The sequence below is a fragment of the Tribolium madens genome, unplaced genomic scaffold (assembly GCF_015345945.1).
Source record: "Tribolium madens isolate multiple individuals breed KSU strain unplaced genomic scaffold, Tmad_KSU_1.1 Scaffold_97;HRSCAF=244;Tcas5.2_LG3a, whole genome shotgun sequence".
Taxonomy (NCBI): domain Eukaryota; kingdom Metazoa; phylum Arthropoda; class Insecta; order Coleoptera; family Tenebrionidae; genus Tribolium; species Tribolium madens.
In genome coordinates, this window is record NW_025401069.1 from 4,562,806 (window position 1) to 4,573,700 (window position 10,895).

General features: G+C 35.8%; 2 protein-coding genes across 2 annotated transcripts; both read left to right on the plus strand.

Annotated features, from left to right (window-relative positions):
- Window positions 1–33: 33 nt before the first annotated feature.
- LOC123014402 (outer dense fiber protein 2) lies at window positions 34–3,821 on the plus strand. The gene is made up of 11 exons (XM_044413494.1): window positions 34–201; window positions 255–557; window positions 606–974; window positions 1,024–1,122; window positions 1,178–1,669; window positions 1,720–1,811; window positions 1,925–2,057; window positions 2,110–2,232; window positions 2,279–2,671; window positions 2,718–2,864; window positions 2,910–3,821. The coding sequence occupies exons 1-11, from the start codon at window positions 196–198 to the stop codon at window positions 3,753–3,755; spliced, it is 3,003 nt and encodes a 1,000-aa protein (XP_044269429.1). The 5' UTR covers window positions 34–195; the 3' UTR covers window positions 3,756–3,821.
- A 455-nt stretch (window positions 3,822–4,276) lies between these two features.
- LOC123014050 (hamartin) lies at window positions 4,277–10,885 on the plus strand. Its single transcript, XM_044412905.1, has 17 exons — window positions 4,277–4,567; window positions 4,658–4,866; window positions 4,917–5,182; window positions 5,232–5,344; window positions 5,868–6,048; window positions 6,097–6,170; window positions 6,220–6,362; window positions 6,416–6,555; window positions 6,689–6,787; window positions 6,840–7,004; window positions 7,054–7,234; window positions 8,772–9,297; window positions 9,347–9,533; window positions 9,585–9,710; window positions 9,760–9,912; window positions 9,963–10,149; window positions 10,193–10,885. Exons 2-17 carry the CDS (start codon window positions 4,779–4,781, stop codon window positions 10,705–10,707), a joined length of 3,144 nt encoding a protein of 1,047 aa, XP_044268840.1. The 5' UTR covers window positions 4,277–4,567; window positions 4,658–4,778; the 3' UTR covers window positions 10,708–10,885.
- Window positions 10,886–10,895: the final 10 nt, after the last annotated feature.

Genomic DNA, 10,895 nt, shown 5'->3' on the forward strand with positions numbered 1-10,895 from the left:
GGAAAATGGATCGCAGTAGCACTGTCATTGACATCAAGTTCTTAATTTTTTGTTCCATTTTGCGTCAATATTCTATTTATATTGCTTTTTATATCACATTATTACAATTTCTACAACTATTCTGCTTATCATACCGTGTGGTGCAGATCCAGCGGAACATCAGATTTCTTTCAGAACGTGACTTTCTTTTGAAGAATGAAAGTAAATAATAACAATTGAGTTAGTATTTTTGACATTTAGGTATAAATTTTTAGAATAGAAAGAAAATTCTCCTGCCAAATAAGCCAATTATTAAACGCTCGGAATCACACATCGACAAAACCAATTCGGACAAGCCTCTGAAAAAGCAAATATTTACCAGCGTATCTTTGCATCAGAATTTGGAGTTTTTTCGGCAACAGAGTAACCTATTCCCTAAACCTCTGCCAAACTACGGAGACGCCGATACTTATTTTAGACAAAGCTTAAGAAATTATAATTATTTTGATATCTCATTTTTTAGTAAAAAAAGTAACCGTGGTGTCAAAAGTGCCAGATCTGGTGAAAATTTAAAAAAGGTAAAGTCATTGTCATTTTTACTCAAATTTTGTCATTCGCTTCTGCAGAAAAAATCTTCTTCGTCTGTAAAGCCCAGAACACCTTCTACAGAACTGAAAAGTCCTATTTTAAAATTAAAATTACCTGAGATAAAAAAAGAAACTGACGAATTTGATGCAGATATTTTTTATTCGCCAGATAGTCAAAAAAGTTCAAAAGATTCAACTCATACTTTAACAAATAATAAATCAGACAGCAGTTTAATAGAAGAGAGTGAAGACTTACTAAAAGAGGAAGGAAAGAAATCTGGTGAAATAACTCCAATCAATATGGCTGAAGATGCTGAAGATTTTGCTGAAGAATATGAGGCCCAAGCTGAACCACAGCCAATCATGGGAGATGAAACGGAAACTGAAGGCGAAGAAGAGGAAGGGGAAGTAAGTTTCTCTTTTCCAAGTAGAAAATTATCTTACACATTTCACACAGGATGAAATGAAGCAAGTTGAAAAGATGATAAAACAAGCGTCGGCAGAACTAGCTGAAGTAACCGAAGAAAATCAGCAACTTATAGAAACATTTACCGAAGTAAGTAGATACAAATATGGTTTTAATGAAAATTATACTTTTTCTTGAAAAAAAGGAAGAAGAAGGGGAACAAGAGGAAGAAGGGGAAGGGGCCCCAATGAAAGCCGCTGGTGATGGCTCGATCTTCAAGTTTGATCCAGCAATAGACGCTGCTGTTCTCAGAGAATTAGAAGAAGCAGAAAAACAGGCCAAAGCTACGGCAAAAATAATCTACGAACTGAAAACTCGAGTAACCGAATTGCTGAAAAAAGAAAAAAATACTGAAGCTGAAGCTAAGGAATTGGAAGATAAAAATAAGGAATTGAAAGCTCAAATGCTTCTATTCGAAGAGAAAACCAAACGAATTCAATTCCTCATCGCCCAAACTAATTTATTCGACAAAATGATACCCCCACAAACTCCTCTTCAGACGCCCCACAATGAAGATGTGTTGCCGAAAGTAATCGTCTGTGGAATGACCGAACATAATATTCCAAAATTATTGTTGTGTGATGATAAAAAGAAATCCTGTTCTCCGTCCTGTGACAAAAATGTAAACATTCCAATGGTTAGGTTTGATAATTAATTTTATTGTTTTTTTTTAATAATGGATTTTAGTCTGTTGTGCCAAAATTTGCCAAAAGGTTAAGTGATAGTTACACAATGCAAGAAAAATTAGCCGCTGAAAATGCCGATTTAGAAGGCATGAGGTAAATTTTATGCATCCCTAGTAACGACTTGACAATCACAAAAAAAATCACTCAAAATTTCAGTGTCAAAAAAACTAAAAAACATCATAAAAAATAATCATGTGAAATTCCAGGTATAAATTACAGTCCGATTTACTCAATAAAGACCAAACGATTGAATACCTCCAAAGAAAACTCTGCACCATTCAGTGTGAAATGCGAGTACTCTGCAAAGAAAATTCAGAACTAAACGAAAAAGTGCAACAGGTTGATACAGATCTATTTATTTTTTAAAATTTCGAGTGTCCTGTGTTTGTAGATTTGTGGTCAAAAACAAGAAATTCAAAAACCGAGAAGAATGCCTTGTGGAAAAGGAAAAGGACCATGTCCTGCTGACATCGAGCATCGACTCAATGAATATTCTGAAACAACCAAAATTCTGGTAAAATTGCACTAATTTAATTCTAGAAAAACCACAATTTTTACAGGAAAAACAACTCTGCGATATGGAAAGTGACGTAAAAACGATGCAAAATGAACTTACTGCCGTACAAGCCGAAAGGGAACATTTAGAACAACACAAGAAAATTATTATTTGTCCTCCCCCTATATGCCATCCACCTTGTGTTCCTCCTCCGTGTCCCCCTTGCAGCCCTTGCATTGTTCCTTGTTCAGATTTGCAGTTAAGAGAATTGAGGGAACAATATTGCAGACTACAGGATGATTTCAAGAGCAAAGTGACTGAAGTTGGAGGACTTAGAGCTGATAACGAAAAATTAAAAGCTACAGCTAAAGAAGCTGAAGAAGCGAGAAAAACTCTTGAAGATAGAGTGAAAGAGTTAGAAAGGACATTAAAAAGTTTCAAGACTGATAATAACAAGGTGAGTTTTGTAAAGTATTGTGAAACAAAAATAACGGTTTTTTTAGTTTTTGGGATCAAAGGAACAGTTAATTGAACAAGAACAGCAACTCGCAGTTGCAAAACAAAGATTCAGAGAAGCTCAGGATGAATTGGAGGAATTGAGATCGTTTATTCAGGATCAGCAAGGACAACTTGATGACTATCGAAATAAAGTAAGAATTTAATTTAAAGATTTATTGTTTTAACATAATTTTTAGTACCTGGAAGCCCAACAAGAAGTCGAAGAGCAAAAAAGACACATAGATATGTTGGAAATGGACGCCAATCGAGTCAACGAGCAAGTGAATTTAGAGATTCAACGAGTTAAAAGTCAGTTTCAAGAGAAATTGCAAGAGCTTTTGCCGCTCCCTGATTTACTAAAAACCACTCAATTGAAATTGCAAGAAGCTCAACAGATGCACCTTCTCGCCGAACGTAATAACGAAGCTCTTCAACGAGACTTGCAATTATACAAGGATAAAATTGCCGAAATAACCGGCGAAATGGACAAAGCTCGTAGTGACAACAAATTAGGCGAAAATGAAAAACAGTCACTGGCGCAAAGAATTGAAGAAATGGAAGCAAAAATAAACGAACTGGAGGAAGAGAATTTCAATCTGAAGGAGGACATGAAAAGAACCGAGGAAATGTTGGACGAAACCGAGCGAGAAAAGGAAACAAAAATGCACGAAATTGCTCAACTGGCTGCCCAGTTGGAAACCGTTCGTGAGGAGTCCGCCCGGCAAGTTGCCAGAAATAAGGAAAGATGCGAAACGGTTAGGAGGTCGATGCAGAACCAAATATCCGATTTGGAGAGACAGTTGGCCCAAAGTAGGGCGCAAGCGAGAGCTGCACAGAAGGACAGGGATGAAATTCGACAGAAAATGCAAGCGCAGATTAATAATCTTCACGAAAACTTTGAAGATGCCCAAATGCGGATTAGAAATCTTCAAGGACATGTCAACTTCCTGAAAGAATCGTATACTACGAATGTTCCAGGACATGGCGATACTGATTCGGTGTCCGATCATCAAGATCCTTGTCACTGCGGTCGTGATTTTTGAAAATTTTATACTATAATGAAACTGTAAACAAATCACCTGGAATAAATTTCGATGAACCATTTTTAATTTTTGAAAATGTGATGATAATGAATAAGTTTTAACCAATCTGTAGGTACTCGTATATTCTGCAATTTTTTATGCATCTGGAGATTGAAACAAAAACTTGTTTCCAAACCAATTTCAATACCCAGTTTCCCTCAAGAAATGAAAAAAACTTCAATTTAAAAAGTAACAATTTTTTTCGTTTTTGTAATAAGTAAGATTTAGGATATTTTTTATAAACTAGAGACTGTATGTTGACAGTGTCCAAAAAAATCATACATTTTTTCGAACAAAAGGAGCATTTCTTTCGTTCCCAGAAATCGCCTTACATCGCCTAGAATATTTGTTTAGAATCTCTTTCAGGATAAAGGTCGGTGGTAGTTTACGAGCAGAATCCATTATTTTTTAACTCAATGATTTTTTATTGACTTAACCTCACCTCCATGTGTCATGTTAGTCCTGTCACTTCACTTGTCACAACTTAAAAACGTGTCCAAATTTCTTCACGTTGTGGAGATTAAATTTTTTTTTAGAAAAAAATTACAAATTACTTATTTTTCCACACAGATTGTAAACACATTATTCTGCGCATGCTCTGTGATAAAAATGAATCCATTTGATGACACTAGAATAGGTCCGAACAGTGTGAATTTCTGTAAATTTGTAATTAAATTTATTAGTGTATTTAGCTATTTTCCAAATTAAACAAAATTACATGACGAAATCTATTTGCTCCACACAACTAACCATCACTCCACAGCTAAACATAGGTAAGTTTAGCTGTAAATCGCAAGTAATCTATCATTTTACCATTAAATGTTTCAACAGTAATGTTTTTCACAAGTGAAATTCTTTTTCAGGTACTGAATATTTTTTGAAGATGCACTTTAGCAACAGTAAAAAGTTCAACTTTTACATTGTTACTGCCTAACATCTACTTCCAACACTTAGTTAACCTAACACTTTGATCAAACTAACAAAATGTCAGATATTTTTCAACAATTAGAATCTAATAATAAGGAAGAAGTAGAAGCTGTTAAACAGAAAATTCTCGACCAGTTTCTTAGTGGTAATTTTGTTAACAATTGTTTTTATTTTAGTCTAATCAAATCGTTGCAGTAAAAGACTCCTGGCTTGTCAATGGCTTGTATGACTATTATTTAAGTACAAATTCGGCCAACACTATTCTCGTGTTGGTCAATATTAAGGAACCACACCACCAATATTTATTTGATAGGCTTAGTGATTCTATTGCAAAAAGTTCAAAAACTGATGTCAAAGTCCAAGCTCTTACTCTCTTAGGCCACATTGTTCGCAATCAGCCCACATGGCTATACAGACTATCAGAACATCATCTTTTAAAAGACTTGCTGAGATTGTTAAAGGTGAGTTTTCTAGTTTTGGTACTGCCAAACTAATTAGAGGTAATTGCAGGAAGAAGTGGAAATTTTGCCACTGATAAGTGCATTACTCGTTTTAATTGTCTTAATCCCCATGATTCCTTATTCAATGGGCGAGCTCCTAAATCACGTTTTTGAAATTTTCAGGTATAGAAAAATCATTTTCCTAAGACCTACTAAAAATTTTATGGCACATTATAAGAGATTAACCAAACAATGGCTTGAATTTGTAACCCTCCATAAATGGCACGTTCTTTTGCAAGTGTTGCTGCACCCACCAGAATAAAACAGGGCCATATTTAAAACCAAAGTAGTGGTAGAGTTTTACCAAGCTATTATTAAAAAAAAATCTGCTTTATTTAATAATAACTTGTTAATAACCACCTGGCTTTTTTAAATTTCTTAAAATACTTGACAAAAACTATTAAAATATTTCAAGTATTTTAGACAAAAAGAAAGTAAATAATCCGGCCCTGTTAAAAACTGACCTGTTTCCTTGGTTTCTGGGTCCGGGTGGGTTCCACTAATTTATGATTTGTTTACCCTCTCGTTTACTCTTAACAATACCGCATTTAACTTAAAAGTAATAAAATTTTTAGTAGGTCTTAGCAAAATGATATTAGAGTAAGCAAAAATTTTTATTGAGAGAAATGTGACACTTTCATTATAGTCGTTTGGCTTCGTGGAACTGCAACCCTGGAAGATTAGTTGAAGAACAGATGATTCACATGCAAGTCGCTTTATATGCTTTGTTTCTGAGACTTTACGGCATGTTTCCTTGCAATTTTCTCGCATATCTAAGAACACAGTACAAAGACAAAAACAGAGCAGTATTTATTCACACAATTAAGGTAAAATTAAACATAGGAAAACACATTTCCCTGATTGAAACTTTCCAGCCGATGCTAGAAACTGTTAAAATGAATCCTTCTCTTGTAACTACATCCAAAGATAATGAAACAACAAGCGAGAGGTGTTTTTCGTATCATTGTATTGTATTAGATTGAATAATTTTCTTCAAGGTGGAGAAAAATGGCCGTCCACGATGTTATAGTAGAATGCGAACGATTTTCGCTTGATGTCTCTGATACTTTTTGTGCTCATGATTCTTGTCAACTTGCGTCAGGGTTTCGGTCTCGGTCTGGCACTGCCAACTCATCTATCGGTATTTTTTTCTCACATTTTAGTGTCGTGATTTAATTTAATTATATTTTTCAGATGCGGTTTATTTTCAATCGTTAAAAAACTTGGCAGCATCGATGTCGAATGATAAAGGCGAATATTTCACACCCAGCATGGTTTTTAATCCCAACACGCCCCCTATCGGAGGAGTTATTCCCACTTATGTGCCACAACCGGTAAAGTTTTTATAACAAACACATTTAATTTTTTTGTCAATTTTGAATAGTTTTTACTTTTTCTTTTGATTTAATTTTTAATTTAATTTATAATCGGTTAAAATTCTTTGAATAAGGGTCGTTTGTATGACAGGAATTTACACATGATGAAAATGTTGTCCCACAAGCAGGGTCGTCGCCTCCAGAGGCTGCAATAGAAGCCACCCCAGAAACTACCCCCATACTACAAGAAGTTGGTATTCTAATTCTAGCAACCAAAATATTATTCAGTCGTGCAATTTTAGGACACACAAATCAGGAATCAAGTCAAACCTTTGGCTTCTCCATCACCCCAATCGCCCCTACGAAAAGAAAAATCACCGTTTAATTTTTCGATTGATGTCAGACATTCAAGTTTAGACACGAAAGGCGATTTGCAATTATCAACCTTGACATTTGAAAAGTCTCCTGTGAGTTCATCCCAAATTGTTATAACTCAAATTATTAGCTTTTGTGTAGGTTGGTAGTATTAAACTCAAGTCTTTGTCTCCAACAAGTCCTCAGAAAATCAAAGACAAGAGTCCAACAAAAAGTAGCGGCTCTTCAGACCCCGAAGAGTTCCCGACTGAGAAAAAAACCGAAACTAGTCATCAACCTACACTTAAACAAAGCGACAGTGTGTTGCACGAAAGCGAAGATTGTACGTATTTAGAACTTAAATTGTTTTTACTATATAGCCCAGTCAAATTAAACAAATCGGTGGAAAAAAATCCTAGACTTGTAATTTGAAAAAAACTGAGTAAATTGAATATACTGGGTCCAATACTTCATTAAAGGAGGGGGGAGTCACGAGGGTCTATGAATACAAACTCATCGTTTATGTAATTTATGCAGAATTTTCTGTAGAAGTCTATTTCTGCATCAAAATTTCCTACAAAATTGATCTTATTCATTTTTGTCGTAGAACTAACCGTAGGCTTCAAAAGTTTGGAGTCTACATAAAATTGCATTAAAAATCCTTTGAAACACATTTCATTAGTTTATGGTAAGTATTTATATGTGTAGAGCGTTCCCCAACTAAGCTGGTCTGCCTGAAAGGTGACTCGGGTGTAAACATTTAAACGGAGATATAAATAAAAATTTTGAAAGAAAGAGAGTATCAATTTCTAAGGAGGTTAAATGGGGTGTAAATGTTGAAACAAAGACATAAACATCAACTTCTTTAGAGGTGTAAAGAGGCACTAAAATCAGATTTTTCGAAAATTAGTTTTTAAAGGAATGAAACGGTGTACACATTTAAAGAAATATTGAAACATAAAATTTGGAAAATATGATCCTTAGAGAGTGTAGAAGTGCACTTTTTAAATTTTAACGAAATAAAGTAGAGTGTAAACGCTTAAAAACAAAATTAGAAACATGAAATTTAGAATTTTGAGAGTGCAGAAGTGCACTAAGACGACATTTTATAAAAATCAACATTTAACATTATAGCCCATGCGAAGAACGAGACTACTATAGCTGAATCCCATACAAAACATAGGTAGTTACCCAGCTTTACAGAGTACCTAAGCCTTTTTCCATTTTATATTAGAATCACATGCGGACGAAGTCGCAGGCAAATGCTAGCTGACACCCTCTAATAAACTGTTGGACCCAATACAAGCAATTTACTGTAAGTTTTATTAAAATCATCGATATTAAATCATCTATCTATTAATATTGTATTGAACGAGACTGTAATTCGGTTTTCAATGTTTAAGTTGAAGACGAAGATGCAGCATATGAGGACGCCTAGGAAGACTTTATAGACTCTCTAATGAAGTGTTGCGCCCAATAAATTCAATTTACTGTCATTGTTTTCAAATCCCAAGATTAATTCTGTTTTAAATGCGGATAAAGCACATTTTTTTAAATAATATTTTTTCTCAGCCCTATAACTCGCTTACGGTTAGTCCTACAACAAAAATGCAAAGTTTTGTAGGCTTTAATTTTGATAAGCAGACAAAAACCGATAGGAGTGATAGTTTCCGAGATATAAGCAAAAAAACTAAAAAAAGACACCTTTAGCCCCCTCCTCCTCCTCGAGCTCGGCCCCCACCCTCGGGGACTTTTGATATATGTCTACCCAAGTGTAAAAAAAGCGTTTAAAAAAAATTCCAACTCTCTAGGATTTTTTTCCACCGATCGCCCTATTTTTGTCTAATTTGACTGGGCTAATAATAATTTTGCGTTTTTAGCTGCGAGTGAGAACTTGGAGGACGACCGCAGCTCCCCATGTGCTGCTGGAGGACTCCACATGCCCAACTCCAAGTCCATGAAGGATTTTGCAAAGCGAGTCCAGCGTTTGCGGCACCACAGCCAATGCACGGCCGAGTCAGAAGTTCTGAGTGGAAGTAGTCCCGAAATGGATAGTACGAAAGTCCGCCGTGCGAATTCCTGTCCTGAAATGAAGAAAAGTCCAGTTTCGTCGATTAAAGATAACGTGAGTCGGACTCTGGATGAAACCGATGAAGAACCAAACATGGAAAGAGCCGAAAGTGCCATGTCAAACGGCGTAGATGCTATGTCTGATGGCAGCGGCAATAAACTTTCCACTATTGAAACTCAGACTGATAATTTTTGGCCCATGCCATATGAACATTTGTTCTTGGGAATTTTTCCGACGTTAGGGACTGAGGTGAAGTCTAGTCCGGGAACGGTGTCGACGATTGGTGGGTTGCAAGAGAGGTATATTCAGCCTTCCATCTATGAAGTATTAGATAAGTGAGTATTGATAAGAGGAGCGTTGGGTGGGTCCAAGAGCGATTTGTAGGTACGTAGAGACGGCTATTCAAGATAATGAAAAGGATAATATTAAAGGGCTTAAAAATCAATTGAAGCTTGTTCATCAACAATTACTATTTGAAAGGCATAGGAGAGAAATTCATGCTTTTAAAAATCGGAGGTTTTTGGCCGATGCTAAGAATACTCAAGTATTGGAAGAACATAACTCAGCTTTGGTAAAGCAAAATATTTGTTGTTTGATTTCATTTAAATCTGCTTTTATTTAGAGAGATCAGGTGCAATTACAACAGGCTGATATTGATACTTTAAGGTATCAGCTGGAACAGATGCAGAGAGAACGCGACTTGGAAAATAAAATGTTTACAAATACTATTACAAGTTTAGAGGATAAGGTACAAATAGTTTTTTTGTTGTATTCTAAAATCTCATTTAAATCTTTAGTGCAAAACCCTAGAAGTACAAAATAAAGCACTGCAAGAAGTAGAGGCGGAACGGCTGGAAGCAATAGAATGTTTAAAAACCAAATGCATGTCGTTGACTACTGACAAACAAAAAGCTGAGGCAATGCTCATTGATGCTCTTGCAGAAGTCAAGGTTTGCGTTTTGCTCCATTTCGTTTCGTTTCATTTAATATAAGTTTCTAGTTTGCCAAAGAACAAGCTTTAGCGGGCGAGAAAGGTCGCGCCGAACTTGAAAATGTAAATAAACAACTTGTTTTAATAGGGGAACTTCAGTTGAAGTACAAAGAAAGACTGGATGACCTGACTTCGCTTCGAAGATCTGATCATGAACTGGAATTATTGAAGGAATCATACAATGGCGAAATAAAAGGTATGATGTTTTGTAGAGAATTAACCTATCGTATCTCTTTTAGCTTTGCACCAACGCTACCGCGAGAAAATGACCAAACTCGAGGCTTGCACGAGCAAAATCTCCGACTTGGAACAAACTATCCGTCAAAACGAGGAAACTATCTCCCTGCAAAAACGCACTTTAAATAGTATTAACGAAGAGACGGAGGAAAAATTGAAAGTTTTGGAAAGCAAGTACCAAACTCAGTTGACAATAAGTCGGTCCTTTGAAGAGAAAATTCTTGAAATGTACAAACAGTTGGAAATGTCGACGCGAAAACCAATTCGGTCGCCTGATACTAGCAGTTGTCAGGAGGTTCAAGTGCCGAGCGATAAAGTAAGTGGGACTGTGGCACTCAGTCAACGTTCGTCGCCTTTGTCGTGCTCGTTGACATCGTCGGACGGTAGTTTGGCTTTAGTGCAACCGGATATGCGAGGGTTGCAAGCTTTGGTTGACGAAGAATCTCCAGTGGAGGTAAAACCAAATATTCCCAAGGACGGCGAGAACCAGCCTTCAACTTCAGGCACAAAGAAATGACTGATCCTCGTTCAGAATACTGTTAAAGAAGTTTGTAGTTTTGGTAACAATCATTTCATTCCAACGAAATGATTGTTATGGAGAATTACAGTCACGTGTTAAATTGAATTTGTTTTGATGTATTTTTTAATGTATTTAAATATTTTTGTCTATACTGTAATAAAACTACTCTACTTGATTTACAGATG